The sequence below is a fragment of the Danaus plexippus genome, chromosome 12 (genome assembly GCF_018135715.1).
Source record: "Danaus plexippus chromosome 12, MEX_DaPlex, whole genome shotgun sequence".
Lineage (NCBI taxonomy): Eukaryota > Metazoa > Arthropoda > Insecta > Lepidoptera > Nymphalidae > Danaus > Danaus plexippus.
Window position 1 is genome coordinate 2,913,846 of NC_083545.1, and position 20,698 is coordinate 2,934,543.

Consider the following 20,698-nt stretch of genomic DNA (forward strand, 5'->3'; position numbering starts at 1 on the left):
AAAACCTTTAGTGACGTAGAAAAAACCTGTTAGTATTTAATTAATTTATAACTGCTCCCTGCAAGCGCCATCACACTAGCGAAGTTATTTCATTAAATATTCATGAGTAAGTATAAACGCTGTTTTCTACATTCTGTACAATAATTAATAATCGTTATTGACTATTTATATTTCTTATAACCAGCAACAAATTTATATTATTTATTGAAACCGTCGTATATATAACAAACTATTCTTATATTTTTAATACCAAAAGAGAGTAGTAATTAAGAAAAATATAAACAAAAAAGCTCAGGACAAAACAATAAAGGACAGTTTGTAACACAAGCGCAACGGCCTTAAACAGGGCCGCCCAGAGCAAGGCAGACGCCACCGTCTCACCACGCAACGCCGCCATGGGAAAATCAGGCTCTACCGCCCCCTTCCGCGCGGCCATTGGTCCACCAGGACCGCCCCGCGTCCCACCGGTGCCTATAAATACGACGCCGGGCCGCGCATCTCCTCATTCCACTCTAGCCGCTCGCTCGGAGGTACGTGTCGTGCCGTGTTACTCGTATCATACCAGTGTTCGTGTTTTGTGATCATCACGATGAAAGCCATAACGGCGATGTGTGCGACCGGAGCCTCCGTGCCGGCGATCGCCAGCGGACGTGTTCAGAGACACCGAGACGGCGAAAACGCTGAGATACAGATGTATCTCTCGAAATTACAAGACCTCGTGCCTTTCATGCCAAAAAATAGGCGCATCTCTAAGTTAGAAGTCATCCAGCATGTCATTGACTACATCTGTGACCTGCAATCAGCTCTGGAAAATCATCCAGCGGTTGGACAGTTCGAAGCCGAGGCAGCTCTAGCGCCGACTTGTACTTCTCCGCCAAAACCGCGTCGCAGGCCTCTCGGACCTCGCCCAGCTCCCAATACAATCCTCCCGACTGACAAAGCTGTACCTTCACATCATTCAAATCACACGGTAAGTGTTATTTACTATGTATCCAATAGATATGAAATCATACATTTCATGTTTATACATTTTAAAGTCACGGATAACCCTCGTATTTTATTCCTTAAAGTTTTTAAAATTCTCTATTAACTTTACTCGAATAGAGTATTGCATAAAAAGTTAATGAAATCGTTCGAGTCAGTGTTTTTGCGGCGCACACCTGCGTGTTTCGCAAGCGCGGGAAGGTAAAAGTGGAGATGTTGGATTTTCGCAATCTACATCGACGCACGATCTACATTGTAAACATAATTTTTAAACTAAACAAAATGTAAACAGAATTACAACAGAAATTGAATCTGCATAGGCAAAACATATTTTCCGTAACATTTTGAACGAAATAGTCGAATACGTGTTAATCTGATGTAATAGAATAGTTACGATCTAGACCGCTACTCAACATGCGTGACGGCTGTTTTGAATTTCAGCCTTGAAGTACGGCCACCTGCGCCGGCGCCGCTTAAACTATCATGTACTGATACATAATCTGAATATTCAAGACATTCGTAGCTCGCTTAGCATTCCGATTGACACCTGCGCCAGCTATTATTACCTTATCTCCATGTTATCTTCGGACTGCGGAGGGTTAAACTATCTAGACTATAAATGCACTGGTCTGTAGCTGGATGGCATTGAGTGCGCGGCAGCCGGCAGGTGCATCCCAAAGGATTTATTTAAACGCCTTGTGTCTACAAGCCACCGGCGTAATGCTCGCTCGTTAATACTTGATCGTGCCACGTAAATTTTAATCATTGCCAGTTCTTAGAAACGAGGGAAATGTTTAATCAGACGTGATTTAAGTAGCAAATGTTACTGTCTAGAATTTACTGCCATGACACTCACAAATTCTATGCATCTGCTAAAATTTTAATTTATTACCTTGTTTTCGATAACACGGCCAGGTACACTGACTATTTCTATGAGTATAATTTCCCTCTGACAAACTATAAGCAGCAACCAAACAAAAGCATTTACATATGTGTTGATCGTATTATTTACAAATAGACCGCCTCCGTTATGTAGGAACTGTAGGAATGTTGTCTAATTTAACCACATATCTGAATAAAATTATAAATTATTCATCTAACAAGGACATTCGGCGTCAACTTGATACTTTTCTGACAGCCTGTATTAATTTGTCGTATAAAAAATTACGAGCTATAAACAGCCTCGGGCTTTTCGTGCTGGAATTCCCAGTTCCACTGTGGGTCGTGAGACGGCATTTCACGGCGCTATCGAGAGAGGCATCGAACGCTGTGTGCCACAAACCTCAGTCACGAACATACACCACGCCGACTATAACAATTCAAAATACGCGGCAGTAAATTGTACCTCGCAGCTGACTGCCCCAGGGAACTCACGACTACGAGATGTATCGACGTGTCAGTCAAACGATGAGAACACATCTATTATTATGTTTGCTTTCATCACGTCCGATACTGCCATACTAAGATTTCAATATTAAATATGCTGCGTCGTGATAGTTTATAATCTCTTATATCAACATAATCACGGCCATACAACTGTTAACTTCTCACTTTAGTTATAATAAACAGTTGACTGTCAATGAATACGAATAAGTGTGTAATCTCTCACCCCTCCTATTAACAAACACACACCCTTCAATTAGCTGCATAAGTAAAATATTAAAGATAAATGTTGTTTGTGAAATTATTGTAATCAATATTGAGGCATTGGATTTCTGAAGTAATTTTAAATAAAATAAAGAATGGAATTGAGCGATGCCTAGCTTAGTGCTTAACTTAACCGGATTACTAGTGCGCCTACGCGTAATTTCATCGTTCAAGAGATAATAATTCCGCCAGGTGTCTCCGCCCACACTCGCCGCTCGCCTGCTCCTCTGAATATTTTAGCCTCTAACTTACGCATAAATCGCGAATGTGAAAGTTTTACGATTATATTTACGATTCTCGCAACCAATATACCGTATGAACATCATGGAGACAATACGTCTCTACCGCAAGGCATCTCCGGAGATCTGTAAAGTTCTGCACACGTGCAATGTTTTCGCCGATCGCTTGGATTCCATCGACTATCAATCGAGGCCATTGTGCGGGTAACGGTCTCTCACAGCTGCGTATGAGCACACGTGACGGCGCCGGTGGCCGATAGCTAAATAAATGCAACGCACCTATTCATTATTCGGCCGACAATGCTCCTCACATAAAGGCATTTCACGTGTTCAGTCTCGCAAAGTCCCGATCCGTTCGGGACATGTGCGCTCTCCCTTCGGTATGTCTGTATATAGGGTTTGGCCACGTGCGAGTTCAGCTGGATCGCGGGTGTCCACGGACGGGAAGCTGTAATCTAACGCTCATCCGTACTGAGAACTCGGTACGGTACGAAGGTGATAGGCCATTAAGAGTATAGAACTCGGACTACAACACTAGACCTTTGACCTCCGCTAATGAATTAATATTGTGTTGACATCACATATGTCGGTGACAGATGGCCGGACGCGGGCGGGATCTTCATACGCCACACCCGACATACTGCTGTAGTAATCGGCATCATGATTGCTAGTTATAATGATCGTGACGAGGGTTATAATTGGCTTGTCCCTAATAAATTGAAACATTTTACAAACAACGCCATCACGTGATATTCTTTTACTATCCTTTCATAGCTGTCATATAATACTTAAATATATTATGTTTTGTATTAATATTCTTTTAATTAAATTGGAATTATCTTCTTGTTACAGACGCCGGAGAAACAGGACCAACCGGACAGGTCGACGTGCTAAGTGTTTGCTAGGTTAAAGAACATTTTTATTAATGGACATCAAGTATACCTCGAGGTGCGCGGCGCGCTCTGTAGGTTCGAACTGTGCTAGAAAGCTCCACAAGGGAGCCTCCAGGTCCAGTGAACATCATCTCGTGATGATATCCTAAGCACGATCTCGTTAAGATCATTATGTTTATTTAATTATTTGATGGCATTACGCTAAGACTTGAGCATTGCAATGCAATCGACCGCATCCCAGCGCGCCCCGGCCGGCTGGTCGCTGGCGAGGCGCCCTGGTGACGGATTGTTTGTTATAATGTTAATGTATAAAGCTTTATTAGTTATTAATGTAGGTCGGTGTACGTGAACATGTCTGTAAATAATGTTGAGTGGTTCGCGACATCTTATCTTTCTTAACTACGTGGAACAATTCTAATGGAAATGCAATAAATTTGTCATGAACATAGTTTGATTTGTATTATGTTCTGTGAAAAGATTTCTTTTTTTTTTTCTTTATAATTCGCTTCTAGTATTTTAGTTTTAAAACGATGCTTCCATTTATATCAAAGAAGTGAATCAATTTAAAGTTGATTTACCTATATAGCTTTATTTTAAGTTAATTTCATGAGTGTGATTATGCATGGCGATTTTGTTGCTCTTATAGATTATAAAGAATATATAAGTAAGTGCTAAACGTAATATTACATTTTAACTAATTTATCAGACTGCGTTTAGTACGAACATGTAAATAGTGTATTTAAAAAAAAAAAATTATATACAAGAATAAAAAAAAAATTAGCAAAAATTATCAAATTTGAGACACTTTATGATTTTATATTGAATATAAGGTGAAAATGCTTTAATTATCTTATATGATTCTTATTAATTGTATTATGATTTTAAACAGACTGTTATAGTTATAATTATTTTGGGATGTAGCGGCAACGAATGTACATACAAATAGCTATGTATTACAGTAAACACAAATAGATTATGTAAACCAGGGCCCGTTAAACAATAGCGTACTTTAGTCATAGTAACATAAATCTTGGCAAGATTCTAATACACGGATGAATTAAGAAGACATCTTTAAATACGCGTGTGTGTACCAGCATTGTTTAACGTGCTCTCGTTGGTCACGTGATCGTTCAATCGATCACGTTTTTGGCAGCTTATTGCATTATATTACATCTTACTGATTTTTCATTTTGTAAATCTTAAATCTCGTTTAATTAAATCGCACTGATTCTTTGTATATGGTACCGACGGACGAAACAGTAAATAAAACATTATTACATATTTATTTCTTTTATTTATAAAACGAATACGTATTGTGTATGCGATGTCGTAATTTGAAGTTACTTGTTTGGGAGAATTACTTCAAAAGTGTAATTCATTTAAAAAAAATAAGCTAACATAGCTATTTAAAAATAGCATTAACATAGCTATTTAAAAATAATTAAAGTAATTGATACTTTTATGTAAATAAAACTTTATTTATGTAATTATTCAAAATATATTTAAAATATATATATATGATAAAACATTATACTAAGAAGTAATCGAATATTCAATTATAAAGAACTAGTTACTTTCAGTTTAAACTATATTGTATTTCTAGAAATTAAATTATAAAACTTTTCGTACGTTCCTTTAAAGAGAAAGGAAGAATAATCGTGAAACCAATACGGAACCATCACTCGATTGCATCAGACAATTATCGCCGCTACAATATTTGATCAGGTGCGTTCATGAGACTCATTTCTCAACGCTATATTCAAATACAAACTCAAATACAACATAACAAAGCTTAATTTAATTTAAACAACATCAACATATGACATTTTATTTATGTTGCACCTTATATCTTAAGAAATAAGTATTAAAATTAACTTGACTTATTTAATTTCTTTCTCTTTGAGAGTGTTATTTAATTATTACTCGTATAATAAAAAAGTTAAAAAAATAAATAAATATAATTTAGCAAAACAAATAATATTCACGCGACCCTGCCAGGATTCGAACCTGGAATCTTCTGATCCGTAGTCAGACGCGTTATCCGTTGCGCCACAGGGCCAATGTGTGTCAATGTAAATGTAAAATTCATTTGAGACTAGTTTAATTACAATGTAATATATATGTTAACTCCTGCGCAGGTCCCCAAAGACAGTTAACTTAAAGGCAAAAAAAGTTTATGATTTTATAACTAGTACATATATTTCAACCTTGCTTTATATATATATATATATATATAATTTGTGTTAACAGATAACCTATTTGTATATAACATTTATTATAGTATATACAACCGGTTACATACCGTCACATAAGTGTAAAGGAACCGAAACTTTGCTGAATTAAGATAAGCTATCAATGATAAGGCTAATGCGATTACACAGGTGTACTCGACTTGGTGCGAGTTTAGTTCATACGGTGCTTATTACGATATTTTTAATACAGGGTGTTACAATTTTTAACACGATTTATAAATTTACACAAAATATATGTATGTATCTTGCTGTTTGTAATTTATGTATATAGAGATATATATTTTATCGAGAGATTTATGTACAGTAATCTTTAAAAGTTATAATGGAATTAATACTTAAACAATTTTGAAGTAAACAAAATAAAATGATTTGTTTTATATAGAATTACATATTAAGAATTTTTACACATTTTATTTCATTATACTCACAAATGTTCATAAAAAATTTAAAATAAAAACAACCTTATTAATAACTTATTACGCTCCATAATATTAATTATCTAATTAATTGTATTGTTATTAAAAAATTGAATTATATCTTTATATTTTTTTATATTTTCAAGTACTACAAAATTATTTTATATAATTATTATAAAGGTTTTTTTATCTTAAGGTCTTATTCGACACATTTCAACTCGTTTTATTACAATGCTGATAGAGCTTTTCCAATGAGTTTTTACGATAAACTAGAAAATATATCGGTTTTTTAATATATTGTATGAACTGTAAATCAATAATGTCAACGATAGTCCTTTTTAAAAATCCATAATAGTTAACGCGCTAAGTGTATCAACAATATCTATAGGGCCTCCTTTTTATAACCAGCGTAACATCATCTTTACATTTTGTTTTCATATTAATAATAAATATTTTATGTAAATATAAAATGATCTCGAGATAAACATACGAATTAGTTCCTTGAAGAACTTTTAACTTTATTGAACATATTTATTTAATAGACCGTAAAAAAAATTGGGATGTAGGAAAATAAACCGACACTTTTTTGTCTGAATATAATTAAGTTTTGTTAATGATACTTTAAATTAATAATTTTATAAATCTTCTGGTAGAGTTACAAAAATTAAGATATCGTTGTGTAAATGACAAAAATCAAAGCTGACTGACAGACACTTTCATCTCGTCTTCTCATCACGAGCTCTGTCAGCTGTAATCAAAACGTCTTAATGAGATCTAAGATTTTCTCGAGTTTTATTCATTTAAATGAAACTAATATTTTTCGGATAAACTACGCGTGATTTATTTTTATAAAAAAACTCACATCTCGTCTGCCCTTTATCACGGTTGCTGAAAACTAACCGAAACGTCGGGAGTATGTTGTCTTGTAAAATGTTAAATAAAACATAACTAAACTTAGTTCTGAACATGATATAAAGTGTTAACGTTTGCAAAATGTATTAATCTACGAAGTTTGTAAGCCATGCAAGCGATATCAGATCGAGTGATGCCAGTCGGCGTACAAGGAAAATAATCTTGAAATATGGTTCAAAATATTTATTTATTGTTATATTATCATTATATGTTTAAGATATAGTCCACTGCGTACAGGTGGGCTCAGCAGGTGTTTGCACTTGCTGGCGAGTTCGTGTGTACGGAGCTGATAAGAAATGATAAGAAGGAAATCCGTCGTAGCGTGTAAATCTGAACTATTTATATGACAAATGATAAAATTCCAACAATTCATACATCACAAACGAGTATTTAATACAATTATACCTTCTAAAGATAATGGAGGTGCATTGAATTAATATACATATTTTAAATCATTTTCTTAGACATGAAATTCTATTTTAATGTCTTTGGAAGAAACCATATACCATATGGTGTATACAGATAGCAAATAAAATCATTCATACTACGTACCATAGACGTGTAGAGTCTTTTTTTTTAATCTTATATAATATTGTCACAATACGTCACAATCACGCCGAATAGTTAATAGTTAAAACTATAACAATATTAAAGCATAATAGGTTCAAATAAATTTAAATAAACAAATTTAGTGAGCAAATTAAATATCAATAGCAGGTTATTACGTCACGATTGAAAATTACGTACATTTCAATAATATTGTTTCTTTTTGGAAGCACTTCATTCTAAAATAGAGTGGATGTTACTATAAGCATACATTATAATGTCAGATGTTTCGCCAGTCTATCATGACACATAACAGTCGATTTTCCTACAAAATGAACTGAGAACATTGCAAGGAGCCGTGTAAACAAGACAACAAGACGACGTTTCATGTCTTAAAGCATGTCCATAATTACTTACAGAAAACTACATTCACACAAAAATAAACCTTAACAGCTTAAACTTAAAGTCCTGGTTGTGATACAGAAATTGCTGCTGTATTTACGTGGACTGATTGCAAAAGGTGGAAATGGGGAACTTGGTTACTTAGTCAGAAAAGTTAGTTGAGTATTGTGATATATACATAGTAATCTTTTGGACGTATCTACCAACAATTGTTAATTTTTTCATAGTTTTTTTCCATTAAAATATGCTTCAAACACATATTTTTTTATATATAAGCAATTAACTTTTTAAATATTACAGATAAGATATAAATGTTTTTTTGTCATTATCATTTAGTATTTTAATACAGAAATATTTTTAGAGAGATCAAATTAATAACCTATATTTACGTAATAATATGGCGTGTTTTTTTTTTAATATTCTCGTGACGATTAGAAAAATTTCCAACAGAACACAATGTGTTACACGAAGGGCATGTCAAACTCGTTAACCTTTCACGAAACTACTTCTCATTATTAACAATGATGGGTTAAGTGTAAAAAGTATTTAAATTGCTCCATAGATTATATATATATATACATATGTTTGTATATATGTAGCTAATATTGTTTCTAGATAATAATAGTATTCAATTCTTGGGTGGAAAACAGTTTATGAAAAAAAGGTTTAGTCTATGGAACACTTGATATTCAATGAAGCAATTTTTTTATTTAATTCAGCGAACATTCTAGATTCACCCTTGATGTTTAATATTCAATAACTGAAGTAAATATATAGCAAGACCCCCGCTTTCATATTAAAGAAAGTCTTGGATGTCGGTATGAGTGAAATGTTACATACAAACATTTTAAATATTCAAACAGTGTAAAGGGCAACACCGTCTATATTTCCCCAGGGCGCAAGTTCGCCATTGCTACATATAAAATGTATGCGTCAAAAATATGTTCAGAAATTGTGTTATAATTGAAGAATATTGTTTTTCATAACTATATTTCTTAATTTAAATACATGTTTTTCAAATCAGAAATATCAGATTGTGATGACTTTATTTGTGATTAAATGTTTTTCAATATAAAGTCAGTTATTTATAATGTAAGGTTTCTGAACGAATACTGTATAAGGATAGTAAATTATAACGTCATTGGTCGGATAGGATAGGATAAATTACGTATTTTCATGAATGCTACTAACATGTAGACGGTACAGTTTGTCCCTAATATTATTGGTTGTTATTTGGAAACCTTAATACTTAATAAGGAAACCATAATACTGATGCTATCTGTACTGACATAAAATATTCCTTTTTTTAAGCTTTGACTTCAATCGCACGGGAATCGCGGAATATTGTACCAAATTCAATGGTTTTATTTGTAGGACGAATTATAATGTTGAGCACTGTACGGAGAAAACACGAAGAAGTTTGTCGAATGGAGTAAAGGCGTTTATTTTTTTTTTTTTTTTAAATACTCATATTAAGTACATACGATTTCTAATGTGTTCGATGCACGTGACGTCAACATCAATACGTGTCTGAGTCCGTATAAGTAATAAATTATATAATTATTATTTTTATAATGAGATAAGAAAATGTATAAAGATAAGATACATAAATTCTCTAATATATTTTAATAACCTTTTAAAAGGAAAACCTCTTTTGCCAGAAAAAAAATATGTTTTTTAAATTATTCTGATTGATACCAATAAGCATATATAATCTACAAGCATTGGATTTATTACATTAAGAATTCTGTTACTATCACTCGAACAAAGCCATCGGCTAAACCTAGTCGAGTTTAATTTCACAGTGCACAGTTAGGCTTTCTTGTTATATAAAGCAAGCAATTACGCAAGCACGTTATATGTGTTTACTGTTTTGTTTACTCAAACTGTTACTTTGCGAACAATGTTCGTCTACTGAAGTATACATATGTAAGACTAATAAGTAATGAACCTTGCTTAATATTTTTATAGTGTAGACGTTATTTTATTAATAGTTTCAGATTCATAATTATGTTTCAATAGATCTATCCTTGTGTATGTGCTGTGTGTATGTGTGTGTGAATATATCAGTATATAAGTGTGTACTGTGTGCGTGTCCTCGGTGCAGCGGAAGTGATGCCCCAGTCACCTCGTGCATTGTGTACGAAATAACATCAGTTATCACAATTCTTCTATTTTTAGTTCACCGTCCACTTATAGCATGTCTTGGTTACATAACAGAAAAAATTACTAAATTTAATTTTTTTTATAATAATACTTTCATTCCGTTGAACCCATTTCAAAACTCTGAAAGCTTTTTATATTTGTATTTCATTTAAACAATACAAAAACGATTGTTATTTAAAGTACAAGGAATGTTTATGTCAAGTTACCTTTCTAGATTGCTATTATCTGTAATGACATTAATTACACTTGATGCCGTCAAGTGTACAAAGAACCTACTTCTGTTAAACAAGTAAAATTAATATTTAATTAATGCATACATTTAATAACGTGTAATGCGCATTAAAACAATAAAAAAAATACTGTACATTATAACAATAATTATATGTCTATTATATACCTCATGTATTCCTTTGTTTCTCTAAATCTGAATTTTATTTTAAAGTTAGATATATATTACATAGAAAACTACAGTAAAAGTTTATACTTATTAATAAACTGATGACATTGAATTATCACATGTTCACGTAGTATTTAAAATATAACATTTCCAGTTAGTAAGTGAATAGTGTTGAAATTACAATTAAACAAAGGAATGACATATCAAGGGAACGAACAAGTCAAAGTGAAACACAGTGATGTACAGCAAAAAGGTATTATGCATTTTATTAATGATAATCGCTCAAAATATTTTATTTTTAATCTACAGCTTAATATATCATAAAAAGATTTTAGCGTTTGCAGATTTTAATCAAACTTAGCTTTTTGGATACTATAGGTAGGTTTCTTATTATTTTATATTTACATAATATAGACGTTTCAGTTCATTTTCAGGAACCGTGATGACTGGAAGACGTAAATATACATAAATTAATAAAAAGCGCTCAGTATCGGAAAAACTTAGTTTCGTATATAATAAGGTAGTAAATTACGAAAAAGTTTGCTGTCGAATTGATTTAAACGTTTAATCAAGTTAATATAGCAGTTGTGTGTAATTATTTAACAAACAAGTATTATATATGTGGTACGTCCCCGCAGTTTCTGAAACCGGTCTTCAAACCAAAATAGATAAGACGAACCACTAGTGATTAATTTGGTTGTTAAATACACGTGTTTGCATATATCATAATCATAGCTGTACTGACCGAGGATTTCTCAGACGATATATTTTGTTTTATTATGTACCTTAACTAAATAGACGACGTAACTTGTATTCAATAATTTAACGATCGCTTTAGATCTATTTATACACATTTTATGATGATATTCATAACTCTACGTTCAATTATTACATATAATTTGAGATGGGTTATTTTAGCGTATCGGTTGTAGCAGTCGTGGCCGAGCGGTTAAGGCGTCTGACTAGAAATCAGATTCCCTCTGGGAGCGTAGGTTCGAATCCTACCGACTGCGGAAATGCTTTTTTTTAATTATTGTAACATAAATAGTCTACATAGTTTTTAAACATTTTATTTCAGAACACATTATTTTTACATTTTTTGTTATCACATAGTCTTATATGAATCTAGCTGATGACAACACTTCGTGTTGTTTAATGTATTTGATATATATTCATCCGTTCATAGAACTTTAAATCTTTTTCAGTTCAAAGCCAACGAGCAGACGGCCTACTTGATCGAAGGTAGTTACCGTCGCTCGCCCATGGACATCTGCAATATAATTGGTGTTGCGGATGCATTACTGACCTTAGTTTCGAAAGACGAGGTGACAAAGTAATTCTCTCTCTCTCGGTTTAGATCAGGGTTTGTTCACTTCTTTGCAGATTTCAGATGCCATTTTTGTAGTCTATTCTAGTAATAACTACTCAATTTACCTTGTTAGAAGCCGTCTCTCTACTTCTCTATTGCGAACTATCTTGGTTACTTCAGTTTTCTCTCACCTAAATGTGTTAAGTACAAAAGACTTCAATTACTTGCTTCATGAGACAATCTCAAGACCACATTTACCTTCATTCAGAACGAGTTTTTCGTTAATTTCACTCACTCTTACCTTTTCAAGTTTCAAGACATTTTCAATGCAATAATGACGAGATCACACAAACTATGTAGAGAAATATACTTCAAGAAAGCTCAGATAGTTAGCATGTTTTAAGAATTTAAAATAATACTTATTTTCGTCTATCACAAAACAAAACCAATATAATTAATGAGTAGGTCGTAAAAAAATACAATGACTTTTTCCACTTGGTCCTTCAGCGGCACTCACTGATGTTTTCAAACAATAGTCTTAACTAATATTAGTTTAAATATATATCAAAAGAATTACCTTAAGAATTACTTTCATTAAAATAGAATACGCAAGAAATTTAAATATACGTAGTAAACGTAATAGACGATTGACACTTTTAAAATATATTGTTAAAAACCAAAATTTCTATATGTGCATTCACTTCAGTTCACTAACTCACTACTAAAAAGAATATTAGAATTCACATACATTTGTTTTATTTCAATTCAAGTTCAGTTTATTGCGCTTTTATTTTACCTTTATATATTAGTTATTGTTTATTTGTAGTTGTTAAGTCTAGAAGTATAGTAATACAGAAAATTCAATAGCATGTTCTGGTTTCATCTGAAAAAATGCATTCATTTGAGTGATTTTAAATGTTTTGTTCTCAGGGTTATAATTGTCATTTTATTTAATAGACCAATAAGTGAAAAAAACTCTTGAAAGTTAGTTTATGTGTAAGGAAAAATTAAGATATCTTAATAATGTTCAAGAACAGGCTCTAAGGAATAAAAATAACAATAAACGTACTGATATATCTTCAGCAGTTCAAATGCCTGGATCTCTATAATACTGTTTATATTTTTTTCGTACTTGATCTCAATCGTAAAAACAATATCACTCGTTAAAGTAATTATTTAATAACCAATAAAACGTAAGATATCTTTTAAAGTCGTTATTATTCACGGCCAATAAAATTGCATCCGTTTCAAATACAAAACGAAGGACGCGTTACAAAATTACAAGTCAAATGTATTTCTCGTGTCTACCTTGATATTAAAATAGTTGCACGAACGCATTACAAGTATAAGTCAGCACAACAAAACCAACAAGCCTCCCACCCATTGATCGGTCGGAAGATGGTTGTTCAGCTCTCATTAAGCTTGCACGTGCGACGCCCACGGCATTCGAGACAGGGTTGCGAGTGGCCACGAGGTTTTACCTTTATAATAATTATAACATAATGAAAACATTCTAGAACGTTCCAAGGCAATCTAAAGGAGACTGATCGTCGAATCAACTACTCGATATTGTATACAATCATTAAGTTTATTCAATTTTTATGCAAGAATTTATAAAATACAATACAATTCCACACCGTTTCGTTAAAACGTCAAAACCTCGGTAGATATGAAAAAAAATAATGAAAACGACTGGAAAAAAGTCGCAAATAAAATTAATATGATTTAAGGACTTTTTAATTAAATAAAAAGAAAATAAATGGAAACACTATTAACTCAGGGAATAACGCTAAATCACGTTAGCTCCGGCCAACTGTCACCCCTGTGCGGAATAACCTTTCGCTATGGGATTACGAGTCTGTACCGGGGATTTAAGGTTTCATTACTCCGCTGAACTCCCTTCAACGAACTCACTAAACCAGGACTTACCGACTCATTAAAAACTCAGTACGTTTAAATGAACTTTGAATTAATTATAGCACAAACGTTAACATTATATAACTTTAAAAGTTAATGTAAAGAAAAAAATATACAAATATATATATATACACATATAAAATTTTTAACATGAAAATGAAATGAAACAAATATATCGAACCGTAATGAAAAACATTATTTCTTTTATAAGGGTTAACATAAAAAGCTGTATGTAAGAATCCTTATTTGTTCCCTCATGTAGAGTATAGAAGTCAAGTTAGGGGCAGGGAGAGAAAGGCGAGACCTCTAATGTACAAATATTGCGGGCGAAATGAATATATTCGGGCCTCTCCCCTGGGGCGGACAAGTGCACGGTTTGATTAAGTCGCTGATATGAATGTATGGAGGCACAAATTTGAAGGGGCATGTCTTATATCATTTATGGGTTTTCGTTACGCTATCATATTCCATGGAAAAAGATATTAAAATAAAATATAAACGTATTACAGATTCAATATTCACAAACTCTTTTATTTATGATATTTGATATATAAGTTGAAAGTGAAATCACGATTCAATTTGTTTGTTTTTTTTTACTTTTTATATTTTTTTATATCTAAAATAATATATAACCCATCTAAAAGAGTCAAAAAACTAAAACAATGTTTGTATGGAAAAGTTGACAGTTGTTCCCATTCCGAGCAATCCTTACGCACGTCCCAAGTGTCCCGCTAATACTCCATATGGCGCTACATCGTGCTTCGTATAAATAACCAACATATCCGTACCCACGGATTTCATAATGCCACCCAACAATGGCGACGAAAGGACGGGTCTGTTTATAATGGTTTAATATTCATAGCATCGAAAGGGCGGAAAAACTGATGCAATGCCATGTGCATGCATTAGGGACGATGACACAATCGGACACCAGTCGCGTCTATTAGTTCGTACAACTGGCCACCATTACCGAAAGCTACGTTTATCAGATTAAGGGCTTTTTACATTTAAACAGACAATTGTCACATTAACGCGGGAAAAAAAACAACAAATCATTGACATCAGAGTTTCAAAATTACAAGAATAGTTTTAATTTGATTAAATATTACAAGGAAAATGTTATACCATACGCTTCATATTCCGTGACTGATGCGCATTGATGCGCTCATAATGACTTGTTATGCTTTAAATATGATACTAGCCATTAAACAATAAATATGACAAACAATGCAATTCTTTACAATGACATTCCGCTTCCAAGGGAGCTCTCAGGTTTCCTGAAGAACGTGTCTGGCGCCAGATAGATGATACTCACGTTTAATTAACTACTCGTATTTTATAACACCTACACGTATATTTTCTCAGGCATTTTCTTCAAATTTCATATAAGAACAAATTGAGTTACATAAAAAATGCAAACAAAAAATGCTCAGTAATGATATCGTGAATATCATCAATAATGTTCGGATTAATCCATAAATAAATGTATAAAGAAAGATTATTGCAATAAAAAAATAAAAATAATCGATTTTTTACCCGCGATAAAGACGAAGATGGCGGACGTGTTTAGAATCAGAAGCTGTGTTCCGTTTACGATAGAATATTCTAATTTGAATCACAATTTAACTGATCATGATTACTTTTAATTTGAAGGCCGTGGAAATTGTCACGTTAATGAACTTTTTTTTTAATGTAGTATACATAAAAATCATATAATGTAAACTCTTATATTCTTTATTCAAAATATTTTAATTTACTTTTTTTTGGTTAAATAAAAAAAATAGCCCCGATGTATTGGTCAGTGATTAACTTTTATGTTATACTGTCCGATAGTTACATATATATGTTTACTGCATTACACAATAGTCCAACAAAACGGTCCATTCTCAATTACAAATAACTTAGTACACAGGCTTTATATATAAAAACTAAAACTTCTTTCGCCCATTCTGTAAATCTGTAGATTTTTCACTCAAAAGTAGATATTTCATTTAAATACAGTTGTAATTATTGTAAATATCGCATAACTAACAACTAACAAGTCTTATTAGTACTAGTTTCATTTAAAGAACAAACTTTTCCTTGTAGCGTGTTTAAAGTTTAAAGGTTTGTTTGTAGTTCACACGACAAACCGCCTCACAGTTAACACTTTAGTTCCTTGAAATCTATCCATATTGTTTACGAAAGCCTACAAATTAATTTCATAACAAACGTTCCGTATTAAAAACACTTCAGTTTAGTTATTTACAAATTTTAATAGTCCTTATTGCAATTAAATTATAATATATATATTAATGTCAGCGTATATAAGAATATTTCATTTAGATAGCTAATTTTTATTATTCTATTCTATTATGAGATGCGATGAAAATATATTTTTATGAGGGAAGTGGCGAAAGTGTGGACACGTCAAATGGAGTACCGCCGACAGGTTGATAGTTTTGGGGACCATGTCGCACTAATGTTCATATTTTAAGATACATAATGGTTTCCTTCATATGTTTTATAGCTTGAAAAATAACCACAATGTTACAACTATCGTTAACATTAAATGTGAAATAGAAATCGTGTTATGTTCACAGAAAAAGCACTATATATCATTCAACTTTATATTTAATGCTTCTGTGTAAATCAATAAAATATGTATTTTAATGTCTCTTTTTACACTTTTATCGTAGGCAGATTCTTGCGGAGCTTATTGTGGCTGTTGACAGAATATTTAGTTTTAATAGCGTCATCTATGATAAGTATTTCTTTGATGTTTTGACATTGACAACGTGAATCTGAGTGTTATTGAGTAACTGCATGCTTTGCTCAGCTGGCTGTTGGCCTCGTGCGGGCACAATGTTCACTAACGAAGCCACGCGCCTCGCACACTTCACTTAAATGTACAAGAATATTATAATTGTAAACCATTCATATATATGTATAATAAAATCTGTATTTATGGCTTTATTTCATTATGGTCTCTCTATTCTGTTAAGCTCGTTTAATTATAGTATTTGTTGTTAGTGTATAATAATGTATGTAAACACTCAATCTCCTACTGCACTATATCTCAAAATCTATAGTAAGTATAAAAATTTGATGAATATGAAATAATTAGTATGTTTTAGAATAATTATTTATACCCATCGCATGTAGTCAATTACTTTCTTTTTAGTTCAAAATACTTACATAATGTTTATCAAGACCGACCATTGATAATGTATTACATTTTCCGATCTCTTGTCACAGGCCCTGTGGCGCAACGGATAACGCGTCTGACTACGGATCAGAAGATTCCAGGTTCGAATCCTGGCAGGGTCGCACGTTTATATACTTTTTAAGTTTTTGTTATCATTCATTAAAAATATTTTGGTAATGTATTGGTGATATATTGTTTTATGTATAGTCATAGAATAAATTTTTACAAATTTGTAAGTGCACAAAATGGGATTATACCTACTTTAGAATTTCCATGTTAATATTATGAAGCTGCAGAGTAAGTTTGCTTGAAAGGAATACTCTTAGGACCTAATGGTCCGATTTAAAATGTTCGTTTTAAGTTAGATGGGCTGTTTATTGAAAAGGGTTATAGGTTATACGATCCCTCTACAAGAGACAGAAGTATCAATAAAAAATGTTACTAACATTGGGTTCTTTAAAATACTTATTACTTTAAAGTGATTTTATGCATTCAAATATAAAAAAAAATTAAGTTCTCTCATTGCTTATTATGTAATAGGATAAAACGATTTAATCCCTTGAAAACTATTATCTTACTATTGTTTAGCTAAACAGTTCCTTAGCATATTTATCTTTGAAATAATCCTAGTTTAATATAAACAATCGACTTTTGTCTTAATATATTTTATCGACTTCATAAACATTGATCGTATTTAGTTATTCCTTTATAGTTAAAAAGGTTACATTATATTTGAAAAGGTTACATTTAGGTTAAAACCATTATACAGCTTGTACTGGGTGTCCCATCAGTCCTTTGAACTGAAAAGAAAATACTATGTACTATATGACATTTCTATTTTGTGTTTAGTAATTGAGATAAAAAGGAAATTATTTTTAAAAATGTCTTCATGTGCTCCATTTCGTTCTTGGCACTCTTGTACCTATACGACGATTAAATTTTTATTCCACTTCACGGGAAGTACGCTCTGACATGCTTGACATTACTCACCGGATATATCATTTTAGTACATCAATTGACCGCGGATTTATTACGCAGGCTTTAACCTTATGGTGATCCCCTAAGAAAAAGTCCATTGGAGTCAAGCCCAGGCAACGTATTGGCCAGCGAATGTCTACTCTTTGAGATATCACTTTGTTAGGGAACAGTTTATGGACGACTTGCATAGCGGTGTTAAGGATATGGGCAGTTGCGCGATCCTGTTAAAAACAGATCCAGGGATTGAATTTAGGAAAATTCTGCAATTCTGATGTATAAAATCTTCGATAATTGCCACTTAAAGCTTCGAAGTAACTGTAATCGCAAGACCATGTTCGTTCTCAAAAAAAGTTGAGCCTATGATGCCATGCACTAGGCCTATGTAAGGGCCTTTGATGTTTTCGACTTTAAAATGCGCTGTACCGTCGATCTGGCTATATTTAATTCACTGGAACGCTCACGAATGATATTGAGAAGGATTTTCACGAATTGACTTTTGCACTACGTCGATATTTTCTTCCGTTCGGGATGTCCTTGGTCGGCCCGACCGTTGTTTATCCAACGTAGAACCAGTCTCCTCGAAATTTTTAACCCAATTCGTAATCGTTTGAACCCTAGGACAGTCTTTGAACGTGCGTAAATTGCGATACTCTCTAAATCTACGCCGCGCAATGGTGGCCGAATCATTATTGCGATAAAACTCACGCACACAATAAGCACGTTTCGAAGCAAGTAAAACGCTCTATGGTTACTGAATTCCGAAAGACCATTGGTGATTCCTGAGCGCCATTTGTATGTTATTCGAAATTTAAATTTCAAAGGACTTACGCGACACACTGTATAATTTAATCTAGCACCTATTGACAACCACATAGTCTTAATATTTAAATCTATATAGAAATTCTGGTCACTTGGAGTTAAATTATTTTAAGAAATAAACGTAACTAATAAGACGTAACTAATGCTTTTCATATCGTCAACATTTTTTGAGATCTAAGACTTTCGCGAGTTTTATTCATTTAAATGAAACTACAATTTTTCGGATATACGACGAGACGGCGACGAGACGAGACGGATTTCGACGAGATGTGACTCACGCATAGTTTATTCGAAAAATATTAGTTTAGTTAAGTTAATGATTTGTTATAGTAAAAAAATACATTAAAAAACCTTCCAAGCCAGTATCAAGTGTGAACACTTTAAACACAACATGTTTTCATGTTTCAAACGTTACTTTTATCACTTTCACTTTGTTATCTACACGTCAAAATATTTATCACAAACTACAAAGTTAGGTTCATATTGATGTTATATGTACGGTTTTTTTTTTATTATTAACGAACCGTCAAACACTAATAAGGTTACGAAGAACTGGCATATATGATTATTCTATTGCTATCTTCAACATAAGTTAACATATTTGTTATTTTATATGTTAACCTTCATTATTGTATATAACTAAACATAAAATACGTATAATGTTATAGAAGCCAGCTGTTATATTATTTATGGAACTGTTATCAGCTCGTACTGGGGGTCAAGAGCGCGGCTTCCGCCAGATAACAACGACAGTCAAAACGCAGCATCCTCTGAACAACCGAATATCGATACAATAAAAAGTATCGATAACACAAACATGTCACGGTTTTTGTGGCAACGCGACGTCCCTTAACACGATAAGACGCGTTTAAGATAACGTTATCTGCACAGATGGAAAAATTTAATGTTATTTAAGCGGTTTTGTCAAAATGGGTTAGAATTCCAATAGACATATTCATACCCTCTTCGTAACAGATAATATGCTGTGAGTGTTTTCAAAGGCGAAAGATTTATAAGTTTTCAAGTTAACCTTAGCTGGTTTCTGGGTAGGTCAAACTGTTTGTTCCTGATATTGCCTATATAACAGACAGGGTAGGTTAGAAGCTGGGTTGATAAGTTCCAAAAAATTGTTTTAGATATAAAATAATAATTTATCTTCTATTTCACGATAAAAGCTATAAGCAGACGCAGGGTATTAACATATATCTAATAGATTTGTACAGTTTTGGTATAATTTTACCGAAGATCTTCACTTCATGATTTTGATTTTAAATATTATCTTAGCTCTTAGAACCCTTGGCGTTATTCGAATGGTAAACATCCTGTATGTACAAATATTGGAGTGTCTGTGAGATGGCCGGACGTAGCGGACACATGCTAAACGCCTATCTAGTTTAAACTCATCCTTTTTTATCTCACAGTTTTTTTTTATATTTCACTTACCTGAATTATTAAATGACACATCTCTTACAGCCAATGTGTTTATTTGCTTTTTATATATGCAATTGTTTGATCGAGCTTTAGGAATAAAATACTCATTCTAAGAATACCTTTTATTTAAGTCTGTAGAACTTCACATGATTAAAGTTACGCCGTACACACTACTATGTACACGATATCTATACATGTCATTT

The 20,698-nt window shown here is 32.7% G+C and overlaps 1 protein-coding gene and 3 non-coding genes across 4 annotated transcripts; 3 read left to right on the forward strand and 1 right to left on the reverse strand.

The window, feature by feature from the left end:
- The first annotated feature begins 496 nt into the window (after positions 1-496).
- On the forward strand, positions 497-5,044 carry LOC116772439 (protein extra-macrochaetae). The gene is made up of 2 exons (XM_032664635.2): positions 497-970; positions 3,723-5,044. The coding sequence occupies exons 1-2, from the start codon at positions 590-592 to the stop codon at positions 3,762-3,764; spliced, it is 423 nt and encodes a 140-aa protein (XP_032520526.1). The 5' UTR covers positions 497-589; the 3' UTR covers positions 3,765-5,044.
- A 705-nt stretch (positions 5,045-5,749) lies between these two features.
- Trnar-acg (transfer RNA arginine (anticodon ACG)) lies at positions 5,750-5,822 on the reverse strand. Its single transcript has one exon. It is a non-coding gene; the product is annotated as a tRNA-Arg (tRNA).
- A 5,963-nt stretch (positions 5,823-11,785) lies between these two features.
- Positions 11,786-11,867, forward strand: Trnas-aga (transfer RNA serine (anticodon AGA)). The gene has a single exon. It is a non-coding gene; the product is annotated as a tRNA-Ser (tRNA).
- Positions 11,868-17,316: 5,449 nt separating this feature from the next.
- Positions 17,317-17,389, forward strand: Trnar-acg (transfer RNA arginine (anticodon ACG)). The gene has a single exon. It is a non-coding gene; the product is annotated as a tRNA-Arg (tRNA).
- Positions 17,390-20,698: the final 3,309 nt, after the last annotated feature.